This window comes from Psittacula echo, assembly GCF_963264785.1.
Source record: "Psittacula echo genome assembly, chromosome: 3".
Taxonomy (NCBI): domain Eukaryota; kingdom Metazoa; phylum Chordata; class Aves; order Psittaciformes; family Psittacidae; genus Psittacula; species Psittacula echo.
Genome location: NC_137736.1, coordinates 107,492,698 through 107,507,735, shown reverse-complemented (window position 1 = coordinate 107,507,735; position 15,038 = coordinate 107,492,698). Strand labels below are relative to the sequence as shown.

Sequence of the window (15,038 nt, the reverse complement as noted above, 5' to 3'; positions counted from 1 at the left end):
CTAGGAAGTCATCACACATACAAGAAATGGAAAATCCTACTAATTCAGTCTGATCATCCTCTGTATCTTTTCAGGGCCCCTGTCCAATCAAGCACTCTGGGTCATTTTCCACATTAAAGGCTCTGAGTTAGTGCTGCAGGTTGACCTGAATTTAATATTTCAGTTGAAATAAATTGCTGTTTTTATAACTTCTGACCACATTTTTCATTTATTTCCCTAGAAATAAATTAATTTTCATAATGTTGCCAATAAAAGTCATGTAACATGTCCCTTCTTCCAGAGATACAGCCAGCCTGATGCCAGCACCAGCAGCTGTGCACCCTGGCAGTGACCAATAGAGAATGTCTACTGGTGATCAACCAAAGGTGACTTAGAAGACATTTCCTCTAGGTTGAGGATATTATACTGCTCATCTTAAACACGTATGGCATGGAAGAAATCTAAAAAGACAATTATGTTTATGTAAGCTATATCCTATTAAACACCTAAATAGGACACAGCCAGCTGGAGAAACAGATGATTAAAAAAAAGAAAGTGAGAAAAAGAAAGTAAGATAGATGAGAAGTAAAGTTTCTAATTACAAAACAGATACTTCTCTCACAAAATTGCCATGAACAATAAGCAACATGAAGTAACTCACTAAGAAATAGATACTTCCTTTAATAGGTTAGGAGTAGGATTCTTTTAATAGGATAGGAATTTAGAAGCATGGAGTAAGAACAGTCCAAGGCACAACAAAATACAAGAAAATATTTGCTAGCAGCTCAGTAAGTGAACCTGACCCACTCGGTGCTCCGAGAGAGGCCATGTGTTCAGGGAGAGATAACAGTGGCATGGAGAGGCTCTAGGAATCCAACCTCAGGTGCCACAGGCAACCTTCACTCTCACATTTCCCAGCTTTGTACACAACTTCACAACTGCAGTGACATCTTGTTTCTGCACGCTCAGCTGTCTTTTCCCTTACACTATGCACCAGTGGTCTGGCTTAGTCAGAAGAGGTTCATTACCCCAACCTAAGAGCACTCTATTCTCTTTAATGCCATTAACTGTAAGGTTTCAAGTCTCTTATACCCAGTAAATATCAAGTCATTACTTCTTTCACTTAGTCTCTTGTAAGATCTTCCCTGTATTTTAACCTTTACAATGAGATGACTCAACAAGGCAGACTTGCTCCACGCAAGGCTGCAACCTGACAAGTTTGCTTCCTCAGAAGGAATCATTGTCCCTTTGGCTACAGAGGCACCTGTCTGTGAGGCTGATGAAACTGTTCTTCCACTCCCGCACTGCCACAGCTCTCACTGCTCCTGCCAGCAAGTGCTGCTTTGTTTTGGACTGGTAACACCCAAGCTGTCCGCTCAACAAATCAAACACTATCACATGCCAAGATGTATCCACCTTCTCCTGTTGTAATCACGCTGACACCAGGTACAGTGAAGACATGGCCCCATGGTGAGCATCACAGACATCACCTGCCTATCAGTGAGGCTGTAAGGACCTGCTGGGGCCTTGCTACACCCCACGCTGCTGCCGGGTTACTACTGTAACCCATGCTTGCTGGGGAAAGACACCATAACAACATCCATCTGTAGCATGTTTCTGCCTTCTGTTCTGTGAACTCTAGGTAGTAGAGGCTAGAGCTGAACAGACGATGAATCCCAAAAGCTGCTTGCAGCCAGGGCAGGTTCTGGCTCTTCCAGATCAGGGAGGACTATGAATTGCCCCATCTGGCTATTTACTCAGCTGCAATTAGAGAGCATTCAACCAGATGTTCAGTATCTCCCAAGTCTGAAGTGCAACCAGGCACTAATGTTGCATTGGCAAGAGATGGATAAGGCCCAAGAGCTGGACCAGCTAGCTGGCCAACTGGGCTCAATACCTGGTGCTAGCTTCTCTGATCCCTCCATCCTCCTCACAGGTTAAACAAGTCTCTGCCTGCGCGCTTAGGACCCATGCAGTAGTACATGAGGGGACATGCACATCCATTTGCTCTTTATTTCAGCAGAAGCCTCCAGGGGTCTCCCGAGAGCATCCCAAAGCACTTCTGCAGTGTCAGCCTGCCCTCATCTCACCACTCCCACTGGTTCTACACCTCAGCTTGGGCCTCAAGGCTGCTGATAATCCCTTTACACCCCTACCCAATACTTCCTGTGACCTGCTTCCAGCTGCCTTATAAGCTCCACTGTGTCACCGCTTCTTCACTGCCCCTGGTTACTCATTATCTTCTTGCCTTACAATCACATGAACAGGGTGGAGGGTTTGACACCATGGCGACCTCCTCTGCATGCCTGGGAATGGCCACAACTCAGCACCACAAATGCACGGTAACACAAACTTTCCAGTATACATTTTTAAAGCAGTGAGAGCTAACTTTCACCTTAACTGACAGGCAGGAATGGCACAGATGACCAAATCATCCCACGTGTTTTAAAACACAAGCGTGAGAAGCGCAGAATCAGTCCAGCAGGTTAATCCCTCAGGCAACATCTGATGCTGGAACTCATGCAAGAAAAGTAAGTGTGAACCTGCCAACATGTATAGGTTACAGCTTCCAAATCAACACAACAAATACAGGAGAGCCCAAGTTTATCTGTGAGGTTTCTTGTAGGGAGTACGGTGTTGAGATGGAGATGCATTCCTGTGACACACAAACCTGGCTGCTAAGCACCAGCTCCTCTTGCCAAGCCACAGTCAGGAGCAGGTGAACATATTGATGAAGTTGAGCTCAGCAAGGGTGACAGGTACAGTTCCACAGGAGCTGACATGTTACTTTGAGAAGGGAGAAAAATGTGCTTAGTGGGAGCTGTTAGAACAAGCCGAGAACTTCACCCTGGGAAAGCTTCTAACCGACAGCTGAAAGTCAACTGAGTTAAACGAAAATGTCCATGAGAAGACATAGATTATGCTGCAGTGCCAAGAAAAGGAAGGAACACAGCGAATTATTGGGTCATTTGCATCTTAGTAAAAGGTAACCGTGAAGATTTACAAGGTGAGGAAGAGAAAAAGGACAGAAGAAACCTGCGTCAATCCACAATCTGACAACTAGGATTTGCTACCCTTTTTGTGGGAACGGACTGACCAAGGCCCAGCTGCAAATACTGAGATCTCCAAACTGTAATAACTGGAATTTTCAGAACCCCATTTTGGATAGTACAGGAAATGCTGAACTTCATTCTAAGTAACAAATGGGATTCAAAGACTTTTGTATCCAATCCATTTTCTGGACATCTGTACTTTCAATACATTTGTTTACAAAATGTCACAGGAATACTGATAACAGAAGCAAATACCAAATAGAACCACTGCTATTTAGTTGGTCCTGTTAACACTATTTCCTGGGAAAGCTGAGGAACAAATCACACGTCCCTCCAATGGAGGGCAAATACTTGTCAATTCCCACACAGCAGGACAGGAATGTAGCATGGGAGACTTGATGTTCCTTATCCAATGGCCTATGATTTCTGTGGGAGTCTCTCACTGTCTTTTTGGATATTCCTCCTCAGCAGCTCAGTTACAAGTACCCTGCCACCCAGGATCTTGTCTTGAACCATGTGAAATTGTGCTCTTACAGTTGGTTACACAGCAAAATCCCATCTAAATAGAAGGCATGGGGAATCATTCGCCCTTCACCTCCCGTGCATTAGACTGGCAGCTGAGCAGGATTCCAACTAGTTAGTTAAAAGATGCAGTACAAATAAAAATCCCCTATAGTAATGATTTAAAACTGACCTTGACAGAACCATGCTGCAAGGCAATGGTGAGCCAAAAGCAGGTTTCTAGAAGTGTGGCACTGAATCAGGCAGCTTTCAAATACGAAGGAAAATCATCAGGAGAAAGCAAGTAGCAGAAGGCACCCATGTATTTAGATAACGTTAACATCAGAGGCCAACGGAAGTAACAGAAAATAGAATGTAAAAAACCCAAGCCAGCTGTGATAACCACATTTAAATCTCCTCACTCTAATACAGCTAAGGAGGCACTCAAGAAAGGTGTCAATGACGTCTGCAATAATTAGCAGTCCAAATCACATCAGAAGAGATCTTAATCATATCCTTAAACTCATCTAAATCTCGTAAGAGAATTTCTCAGAACTACTTTTAGGAATAAAAAGAAGCACTTCTGTGGAACTTCTAACACAAGTTCCTCACTTGCAGACATCCAACAGCTTTTTTATTCTTTGCCTTCAAGGGTGCCACAAGCAGATGTTTTAACACAAGCACCTGGCACTGAAGCACGTTTGCCAAGGCCACCTATAGGCAGAGAAAGCCAGTAGGACTTTTCCACTTCAGGTATTCTTTCTGCTGCTTGAAATATACACACTGTACAGTTCTGCCTTTCTCCAAGGCACACCTCGCAGAAGAGGAGCTTTGGAACATCCAGATTACTTCCAGAAGCCCCAAGCCCCAAGAGCGCTTTGCCTTGCGTTTTTACCTCCTGTAACAGAAAACACACATCGTGGAAGCACACATACACAGCTTGGGAAAAAAGAAGAAAGAATAAAAACTGAGGCCAAACATAGATCAAGAATGATAAAGCTTCTTACCCATTTAGAGCATAAGGCTCAACAGTAATTCACACAAAGACTCTATTTACTTTGCAACTTTATTTCTTTATAAGTTATTGGTATAAAGATTAATATCTAATTATACAGTAATCTGGGGACTTTAAGGGAAGCTTATTGTCTTTTTTAGTGTCTTTTGCCATTTGGTCCTCTGACATGTTTTAAGAGGACGAATATTATATGTGTACCTTAAATTCCTGTACAAAACCACTTCAAGCCTTTGTTTTGTTTTTCTGAGTAGGATGCACAAATCATGCATATTGTAGACAATATAATGGTCGAGGAAATATTTCCTTCTTTAAACTAAGGCAGTTAAAACCGCATTAATATCAACTGAGTCATTTGGAAGAATAAAAAGGCTTCCTCGGTGCTCATTTATTCTTTGAGCAAGTATCATGTTCAGTAAGACACACCTTGAACTATCGTTGCTTTGATTGCTGTCTGCATTGAAAAGACAGAGATTGTCAAAGACAGCATTTACCTATGTACACTTTATAACGTCACTAACCCATCCACTTTTGCATATGAACTCATCAGCATTAAGCATTGTGTAAAACCACATGCAAAAATTGCTATTTTTTTTTTTAAAGTAGAACCAAATTGGCAAGTTTTTGGAAAGGATATTTCAATGTTAAAAAAAATATAGTCTATTCAAATGAGCACTTCAAGTAACTTAAATATCTTTAGCAAACATGTCCAGCAAGAAACTCTCCGTAAAAGAAATTGTTCTTAGAACAAAAAGCTAATGAATGGCTATTTAGACACTAATTTTTCAACACAGTGGTGGGTCTGTGTGAAACAATTTGTAATCTAAATAAAGTGAGTCCATTACACTGTTAAAAAAACATACATTAAGCAGGACTGATTAACTATTGCATTTCTGTATTTACAAAAGTGCTTAGCATAACAAAATTACCTAAAAAAATATAAACTTTACCAGTATCGTTTGGTTCTATGTGTACTCCTAGATCTGCATTTGGAGAAAAATAGTATTTACATTGCTAGATTTAGACAAGTTTCCTATTCTTTTTAAAGAAATTTAACAAAACTCCCCACACAAATGGACCCCTATGTAAGTCAATTCATTCCACCTGGCTCATCATAAATAGAGCAGAAGCAAATCCTTGAGTACTGAGCAGTACAAATTATTCTAGCCATTGTCTGTGGCATTAGACCCCAACACAGGCTGCCGACAGATTGGGCAAGTGGAGTTTTCAGAAAGCCAGCGATCAATACAATGAATATGAAACTCATGCATACAAGGTAACTGCCTTAGCTTATTCCCTGTTACATACTCATTAATGCAAACACTACACGTTTTACTTATTTCATTTTCAGTGTGAATATCCCCATAGTTTCGTGTGGAAAGATTGTCAATCTGCTCTTTGGTTAAACCTCTTAAACGATCATCATCATCTTCTTCATTCAGCAAGAAGAAGTGGGCAAGCCGGAGTATGGGCAGCGTTCCATTTTCCACCAGGTTGTTTGCATCTTGGGACTGCCTGTTATCTTGGGTTTCATTATTGTGACCATAGCGTTGAGTATCATCACTCTCTCCATTTGCTCCCCTGCTGCCTTCTACTGTGCGCCCATTTCTAGATGAAACCTCACTTGAATCACTGCTATTGTTTGCTGAACTTGAGTTACTCTGCTCTGACTGTACATCCGGTAAGTGATGACCACCTCTTTGCACTTCTGAGTTAGATTCAGTTTCCATTAATGAACTCAGTTCTCCGAAGCCTGTCATAATTTGTCTAAGGATTGATCGTAGAGCCACTGAGGAAGGCTCACCAAGCCCCGTTTCCGAGATCCGGCGGAGAGGTATCCTTATAGTGCTAACGTAGGTGCGAATACCCGCACGTTCTGATCGTGAGATCGTGCGCCGAAATCCCCCGCTGTCGCTTTCAAAGGTAACTGTGTTTTCTGCCATTCCTACTCTAGAACGAGTTCTACTGGCAATACTGTCCCGATCTCGGTTTTCTCCAGGACGAATTCTTCTCACCTGAAGATCTAATGTAATTGTTGGATGCCTTCTAACAGCAGCTACTGGCCTACTAGATTCCTCCTCTTCCAAAGTTATTCCCAAGGATGGGGCTACACTGGAAAGCTGAGGCGTTTGAGTATTACCTCTTGCTGGTTCTTCGGCAGGCTGTGAAGAAGGCTGAGCTGTTTGTCTTCTACTTCTGCTGGCTTGCTGTGCATTTCTATCCTGCCTCTGCCCATGTTCCTCAGAACGAGCAGTATCACCTTGCCTTTGCAATGGAGAGCGGCTTCGACTACTTAAAGTAGACCTCAGCCGCAGAATTTCTAGTCTTTGGTTTGCACTCATCCGAACATTAGTTCTAGCTCTACCTCTTGTGATTCCTGCAGAAGTACCTCTTCCTGGTGTTTCTCTTCGTTCACCAGCAGCTGTAGAATTACTACGTGTAGTATTTGACTGGGAAAGGCCTGCCAACTCTCTTGTTCTACTCCTGAGCCTCCCTGAGACTGGATCAGAGGCTGCTTCAGAGCTTTGTGCCACGGAGCTTCTTACAGACCTGGTCCTTGCAGTGCTTGAAGCCTCACTGTTTGCCTCTCTTGTGGTCCTGCTCCTTGTTCGTGTGGGTATTGGGCTAACAGGTCTTTGATATCTTCTTTCCAAATACATTCTGCTGGTATCTATACCCATATATGCCTCACCAGCAGTTTCAAAACTGTTATGATCATGATTTATGTTGATTTCAAGACTAAATCGAAACTCCCCACTGTTTGGATTTGTTCGACTCACAGCTCTCCAGGTTTGGTTCCCACTCTGCCCACTGCGAGTGGCATTGCCTGTACGACGAAATGTGTTCAGCCATTCAAGCAGAGAGTCACCATTTGAGTTTTCTCCAAGAACATCAGAATCTGAGAAAAACAAAGAATGGCAAATATTCATACGACTGTGTGGTCGGCACACTACAATGCGCTCCGAATTCTCTATGCTTGCTGGGCCCCAACTTCACAAACAATACAGGAGCAGGACAACTACCTTGCCGAGCTAACATCACTTTGCTGAAAACATGTTCTGTGTAAAAATGGCAGCAAAACTCATCAGTTCAAACTAGAACTTTGTCTCGCCAGCAGATATACAGAGAAATGAATGTACCCAAATGGCCTCTTCTGTCAATAGAAAGTTAGTTGTATTTGTCCAATATCTGTCCCTTGCTTAAGCTATCAATTTGAAGGCATCCTGGTTAATTAATTTCAATAAAGCAAGGAAGATTACGACAGATTTTGTCTTCTTATGGAAAACATTATAAAAACAGTTGTTTTCTATAAGCAGTGGAATAAATGATGCACGGTCTTGACAGATTTGCTCCTTTTGTGCATAGACAGTCTTTTCCTACAATGCTCACAGATCTGTTCCCAAATCTCTTCCAACTACAAGCTCAAGAACATCTAAAATTGTGGTTAGTGCTAACTATGTGTATAAAATAAGTCAACAGTGATGATCACAGTGAAGGTTTTTTCTTGACGGGATCAGATTAAGGTCTCTGTCTTCCGCCACGTCCCTGCTTTCATGAAACCTGCAAGGACTTTGGTATCTTTACTTCAGAGTTACCTATCGCTCTCCTAAATCTGACTAGAACTGGCCAAACGATTCAGCCAACATTGCTGGGGAAGTGAAGACAGACAGTGCACATAACACAAGCCATTAAAACAAACAGGAATGAAACAACAACAAAACAGTGGAGAAATTACATGTTTGCCAATTAATTTCTTCTCTATTCCAACTTCTCTAATACATGATAAAACCTCTTAAGAATTAGAATGAATTATTTTTCTGCTATTAAGTTTACTAGCAAGGGGAAACAGGAAAAGAGGAGAAAATAATTTGTGGTGCACATGAATCAGATTTCATTAAGTATTTCAAGTTTGTTCTCATGTCATTAGGAAATCTCTCTTACTTTTTAGAGTAATCCAGAGAGGTACAATGAGAAAACAAAACTCGAAATAGCTGCTACTGAAATCCATCAGCATTTCTGTAAAATACTTGTACAGAACAGTATTTGGGCATCACATACTACGCATATCTAATATATATGAATGAAGAATGTTTACCTCCAACAGTTCTACCTTCACCTTCTCTGTTATCCATATCAGTCTGTGACGCCAGACGCTCCTTAGCCCCCTCCAAGCGCTGCTGCAACTCTTCCGCTGTTATTTCCCCTGAAATAGTTTACATTTTGACAACACTATTAGATATTATTATTGCTCAACGCAGCTGTGCAGAAATAACAGTAATTTCTATCTTGAACAAAAATCTTCAGGAACAAAGTAAAATTAATGAAACCAAAAAGAAAACAGCACTAGTGTGAGACTAACACGGGTACACAGAGGAAGTAGGTACTGGGGTGGAAGTAAAAAAGAAGCTGAATGTGTATCAAGAACATGCCAACGTCCAGTAACAACTCAGAGGCCCTCAAAATTGCCACATACCGGCAGATACACTTTAGTGTACCAGATGTTAATTATTTGTGTTTGGATTATTACCTTTATACAGAGATGTTGCATTTGAAAGACTTGTATTTTTATCCCAGCTTCAGTATGTGTTTAAGTGGTTCATTTTTACTGAATGTCATTAATTTTGAATGGAGATGGAGGGACGGTTTCCTTTCTACAAAGCCACAGAAGGCAAGCTACTGAAGTCATACAACCACATGCAGTGCCTGACAGCAGTAGGGTTACTTCCCATTACATGTTTTCTACTGAAGGTATCCATGCCTTACCAGGAGTGCCAAGCAGGTTGCGGTCTCTCATTAACCTGTAGTCTTCCTCATTGAGTTCATTAATGAACTGGTAATAGGCCTCCTCCCTACTGAGGCGCTCCAGCTGTCGCTGCCTCTCATCTTCACCATGACGATGCTCCTGTGAAGACGCCTGCTCATTGCCATTTCCTGCACGGTGCCGAGAGCGATCCATAATGATGCCAGGCTGTCCTGAACAAAACCAGGAGGTTAGACAGCAAAGTAATTACAGTAAGTATTTACTTAATTTACAGTAAAATGTTCCCAGCATTTCCAATGAAATCAGTTTATTAATAGCTAAAGATGATTGAGGTGAAGCTCCATGCTATTTGCCAAGTCAACAGTGTAGTTTATGATGCCTTTATTTTAGTTCTAGCTTGCTGAAAAACAGCGAGACGTCCCCTTTGCTCACTGAAAGGACATACCAGTTGGTACAGCAACTTTAAAATAAAAAAAAGAAACGACAGATTTTTTACCTTTTTTTTTTTTTAGCTAAAGAAGGATATTTTAGAAATTTAAAGGAATAACATAAAATCTATTTTCCTTCTCCCAAGTAAAATACAATAGCAGGGTGGAGGATTTTAAAAGCAAAAATGTCATTGAAAACATAATTCTTGAATAATGGGACTGTAATTACCCAGCACAGACTTCTGACAACCACAACTATTGCCATCTTCCACTTGAAACATTTAGACATTTACTGGTATGCAGGTAAGACTACATTAATATCTCTGTCAGCACTACCCCTCACAGAGCATGAAGCCTACAGATTCCTTTTTGGTGGAACTGACTCTTTCAACATTCTTACGTTATTTGTATATTTTCATTGCACTCTCTAATCCAAGGATTAGCTAGCAAAGGGATACCCATCTCCAGAAAACTGGTGTAAAAGAGAAGGGGCTATACTTCACCCACAGTTCTCCGTCACTTTCCAAATACTGGGACAATCCTATTAGAAGGCATTAATAACCTTTCAGTGTCAGAAAGAGGCATTGTCTTTGTTTATTTTTGTGCCATTAGCCCCTCTCCATGGTTAGGACTCAATCCTGAGCCTATCGGCTCTTAGACCACTCCCCAACTTTTCTGTCTTCTAAACAAAACCTGTTCTTCAGTGTTCAATTTGAAAGAAGAAAAAGCACTATCCTTTCAATGGGGTTTCCTGCTTAACAAAACCCACCTGTAACACCTGCTGAGTTGACACCTGACAAAGAGAGGTCACTTCTTTAAAGAGGAGATCACCAGGCCAGAAAAAAGAACAAAACAAGCAACCAAAAAACCCCCAAACCAACCAAAATACCAACCATATGGCACCATTCTGCCTGTGTATGGAGAGGGAACTATTGGATAAGTACTTTTTTTCTTTTTTGGGCCAATTCACCAACATATCAAAGTCACTTCAAGTATGTATTATGAGAAAACACAGCACAGCATTCTCAGCACATTCCTGATCAGTAATTAAATCTTGACAGGAAAGGTCATGAGACAACAAACAGATCAACCAACTATTAGACATACATTCAATAAAGAACAAACCTTTATCAATGCTGCCAACAGATACGAAGAACCAGAAAGCGTACTTGCCAACAGCAGAAGCTGCCGTACATTTAATAGACCTCTCATGTTCTTTGTGGGATCCATTCTGACGCATCCTTGGTCTCCCCATTTTCTACCCTGTACACTACTTCTCCCCACCCCAGGTAACTGCAGTTCTAAACGCCTCTTCCCAATCAACATTCCACTCATCTGCCTCCAAGGTCAAATACTGCATTTTTATGTACTTAATACTTCCCTCACAGCTCTTTAACTCACTTAATTTAAACCCAAACTCAGTATGCAGATTTGCATACTTTCAAGATGTTTTCTGTTCCTATAATACTTGTGGGGGTTTAAAATTCAGTGCTGCTCTCATGGCTCAGCCTCGCAAGCTGTAGGTAATTGCTGACTTCCATCTCCTTCAAGAGCTACGTTCAAATGAAGTCACTTCTCAGATCACATTGCTAAACACAGATTTCTCAGCCAGCTCTCTACCCTACTGCCCTGCTTTCCTCAAAACAAATGCAGTTGTGTCCCCCTCCCCAACCACAGAGCACTATTACCACCCTAATGACTGGTCACTTTACTACTATCATGAAAATGCCCAACCTACACTGCACTGAAGATTAAAGTGCCTCTGTCCTAAATGACTTACAACCTGACACAGGTAAAGCAGGGAGGAGAAAGAGAACAGATAAAATTCATTTAGTTTCACATAAGGTTGCTACTTTGATGAAAGCCTTAAAACAACTCGTGTGTTACTGTCTGTCTGACAACGACAATGTTAACAGACTTGCTGGGTACGTCACTATATTGCTGCCCAGAAAAAAACTGACACGTAAATTCCTAACATGAAGAGTCCATCACATGCAGTCCCCTCTCAATCACTATTTAAACTCTTGCTCGAAAGAGAGGTTCTTTGCTTTTCATTTCTCATCCACAGAAAGTCTGGAAATCTCTTCTTCAGATTTTGTGGGTGGTAGAAAAAAATTGCTGGTTTGTTGACAACTGTACAGTAGGATGATTAGTCACACTCTTTAAATGACTCACTCAGAAGCAGTAAGAAGCGTGAAGTGTTCAGTTTTCCCATCTGTTTAACATAACTGCACGATGACAACTACTATCCATATTTATCAAATGCCATCAAAACTAAGTACTTCGGCACTTACAATGTTTCGAGGTAGTGAAAGTTGAAGGGTATTAACTGCATCAAATTGAAGTACTTTGGCACATAAAATACTTGAGAGTATTGAAAAGCTGATGGGTATTAACTACCAAGATGTAAAAACCTGAAATCGAAATCCAGTTATGACTCAGGATTGCCCTTCCTTTGCAAAGAAACAGGTCCATGCCAACAGTTTTCTACAATTTTCAACCAAAACTAACTCCTTTAGCTCTTAATTCACAGTTACTCTGGTCCATTCTTGCAGATTTACATTGATTTTTATATATATATATATTATGATTATATATATACCTTCGGCTTTTATGCTTTGGCTTCCTTCCACGAATTACTACCCCCAATTCAATTAGGTACTCGAACTGAAAAGCCACCACCTGACTGCAAGCAAGATGACTACAGTTTGGACGAGGAAGGCTCCCCGCGCGCCAGGGCTGTTTAGCATTTCTGTCACATGCAGCCTCCAGCCAAGATGATCTCACCGAAATAAATAAATAAATAAATAACGCAAACCCCGAGAACCCCCAGAGCCTGGGGAAAGAAAGGAGAAAGAGGAAGGGGCCACACGCAAACGCAAAACCAAAAGGTCGCTATCAGACACCTCGCAGGACACCCGCAGCGTCCCGACCCCGCGTCTGGGGCCTCCCGCCCGCCTCCCCTCGGCCCTCCCCAAGGCCAGCAGCCGGGCCTACAGCTCCCAGCCGCGCACCGAGCTGAGGCACGGTGGCGCAAGGCCTCGGGCCGAGTTCCCCGCCCCGCGGCGGGTGCTGCGGGGTGCGCCTGCGGGCAGTGAGCCCCGGTCTGGCCTCGCCGCCCTGGACTGCGCCTGTTGCCAGCTGCCTGGGGCAGCGGAGGGTGAGCGGAGCGACTGACACCGCTCCCGTCCAATCAGCTGGCCAGCTGGCGGCCAGCGACCAATCACAGCAGGGCAGGGTAGCCCATGTCCTCCCGCTTCTCTCCTCCCCAGGCTTCCCGGTCAGGCCCCGCCACTAACCGCCACCGGCTAGATCGACTCGCTCCAGCGCTGCCCGCGCCCCCGCCTGCCCTGCGCGCCGGGGAGCGGCATCACCCGCGGCGACTCAGAAGGGTGGGGACCATGCCGCCGCCTGCCCTGGGCGGAGAGGTGTCTGCCGAGAGCGCAGCCGGGGACACCCGAGAGCCCGTCCCTGCCTGCTATCCGCGGCGCAGCCCTCTCCGCGCCCACCGCCCTCCCCTCCCGGCAGGAGCACCCGCCGCCTACACCGGAACGGCACCGACCCCTGTGTGCGAGCGGCGCGCTCCAGCCCCGATTGCGGTCCGGGCGGCTGCCGGGAGCCGCCAGCGCAAGTTCCGTGCGCGCGGCACGGCCCCGCGGCCAGCCCCGCCCCTCTCGCGCATGCGCGCAGCTACGGCGCGGACGGCGGCGGGGCGGTGTGCTGGCCGCTCGGCCAACGGTCGCGTCGCGCGCAGGCTCGGTTGAGGCGGAGTGGGCGTAATGCCGTGAGGAGATGGAAACTGTCGGCGGTCCGGGGCCGTGGTTCTTTACCGCCGCAGCTCGGGCTGATCCTGCCCGGTGGAACACGCCATCCTCGGCTGCTCCTGCCGCGGGCCTTGGGCTGCCCGCGAGTCCCTGCTCTCGCTGTGCGCACTCTCCCGGGGTATATTCTCACTAAGGGTTTGGTTTGTTTTGCCTAACTTGCCATTCTCCGCATCCCTTCTTGCTTTTAAACGGAATGGGAGTCGTTTCAGCCCCTGCATTGTGTCAGCAAGCTCCTGGTTGGGCAGAACTCGTATGGTTATGCCCGCCCTGGTGGGGGCGAGCTTCGACTGTAAAGGTAAATAACACTACACAGAGAGGGTTCCACAGTTCATTGCTTCTCAGCTGCAGAACAACCTCAACGTCTTTAACCTCATAATATCAGTGACCAATGCTGTGTTTTACCAAATGAGCATAAGGTTTCAGTTACTCATTTGATACTTTATATAAGCAATAAAATTTTCCACAGTGAGAGCAATCACACACACTGGAATAATCTCCCCAGGGAAGTGGTGGATTCACCAAAGTTGGACACTTAGTATTCAGCTCGACAGGGTGTTGGAGCATTGTGTTTAGACTGTGCTTTTGCCAATAAAGGTTGGACCAGATGATCCCTGAGGTCCCTTCCAACCTAATGTTCTGTGATTCCATTTTCTAAGACAAGCTGTTAGTTGCTCAGAGCCACCACCAAAACTTGTGTTTCGAGCTGTGATTTTAGTAATTTCAATTTGCAGGGCTGAGTTTTTCATACTCGATGCAAACCCTTTTACATATTTCACACATGCCACTTGCTGATCACATTCACAAACTTTCTGAGTTGCTCTGCAGATGGAGTCAACATGTGGCGGAAGCTGGCAGGCTGTGACAGAGGAGTGCGTTCTGCATAAACTTTGAATCAGCAAAACGCGACGATTTAATGAGAAGGATGCTTTAACTATGTAAAAGCAGCTTATCCCTAGAACATCCAAACTGCTCATACTTGTGTTCAAATATGCTAGCAGAAATAAACAAAGTTTGGGTGAGTTTTATGCAACTGGTCTTGTTGCAAAGGCAAACCCTCACTAATGAGTGAAGCAGTACAAAGGGCTCAAGGGCCAGTGTCCACTAACGTACCTCCACTCTCCACCTCAGCTATGCTCCCCAAGATTGCTCTATTCCAGCTGAGAAAAAGAGTTTATACAGGTGTTATGTTCAGGTTCCATTATAGTTTACACTCCTTTTGTGCTGGGATGTTGCTTCCATGAGACAAATTGCCAGCTGGGATACCTAATTAGCACTGGGGCCAGACCAGGAACCTACTTCCTGCTCATTGTATTCAGAAAATGGAAGCCTCATCATTATTCAGGTTCCTTGCCACAGTATGAATAATTAGCATTGTATTATGATTTTGTTTGCCTGGAGTCCTTCCTGAAGATCAATTTTACTTTCACAATAAAGATCATAGTATATAAAGTAGTTCCTGGATCCTTTAAAAAGTCAGTT

The 15,038-nt window shown here is 43.8% G+C and overlaps 1 protein-coding gene across 3 annotated transcripts; it reads right to left on the bottom strand.

Annotated features, from left to right (window-relative positions):
• Positions 1-5,423: 5,423 nt before the first annotated feature.
• On the bottom strand, positions 5,424-13,387 carry RNF6 (ring finger protein 6). 3 transcript variants are annotated; one of them, XM_080613205.1, is made up of 4 exons: positions 13,298-13,387; positions 9,310-9,519; positions 8,642-8,749; positions 5,424-7,444 (listed from the first exon to the last, which is right to left on the bottom strand). In XM_080613205.1, exons 2-4 carry the CDS (start codon positions 9,500-9,502, stop codon positions 5,709-5,711), a joined length of 2,037 nt encoding a protein of 678 aa, XP_080469331.1. In that variant the 5' UTR covers positions 9,503-9,519; positions 13,298-13,387; the 3' UTR covers positions 5,424-5,708. The 3 variants fall into 3 exon arrangements, with proteins under 3 accessions (XP_080469331.1, XP_080469332.1, XP_080469333.1); XM_080613206.1 differs by having other exon boundaries at positions 13,283-13,343; XM_080613207.1 differs by having other exon boundaries at positions 9,310-9,514; positions 13,298-13,336.
• Between the last annotated feature and the right edge of the window lie 1,651 nt (positions 13,388-15,038).

Excerpts from the sequence above, each read along its gene's own strand:
- RNF6 (XM_080613205.1), bottom strand. The coding sequence starts at position 9,502 with ATGGATCGCTCTCGGCACCGTGCAGGAAATGGCAATGAGCAGGCGTCT. Across the intron at positions 8,750-9,309 it reads CAACCTGCTTGGCACTCCTG|GGGAAATAACAGCGGAAGAG; the intron begins GTAAGGCATGGA and ends AAACTATTTCAG. Across the intron at positions 7,445-8,641 it reads TGAAGGTAGAACTGTTGGAG|ATTCTGATGTTCTTGGAGAA; the intron begins GTAAACATTCTT and ends TGTTTTTCTCAG.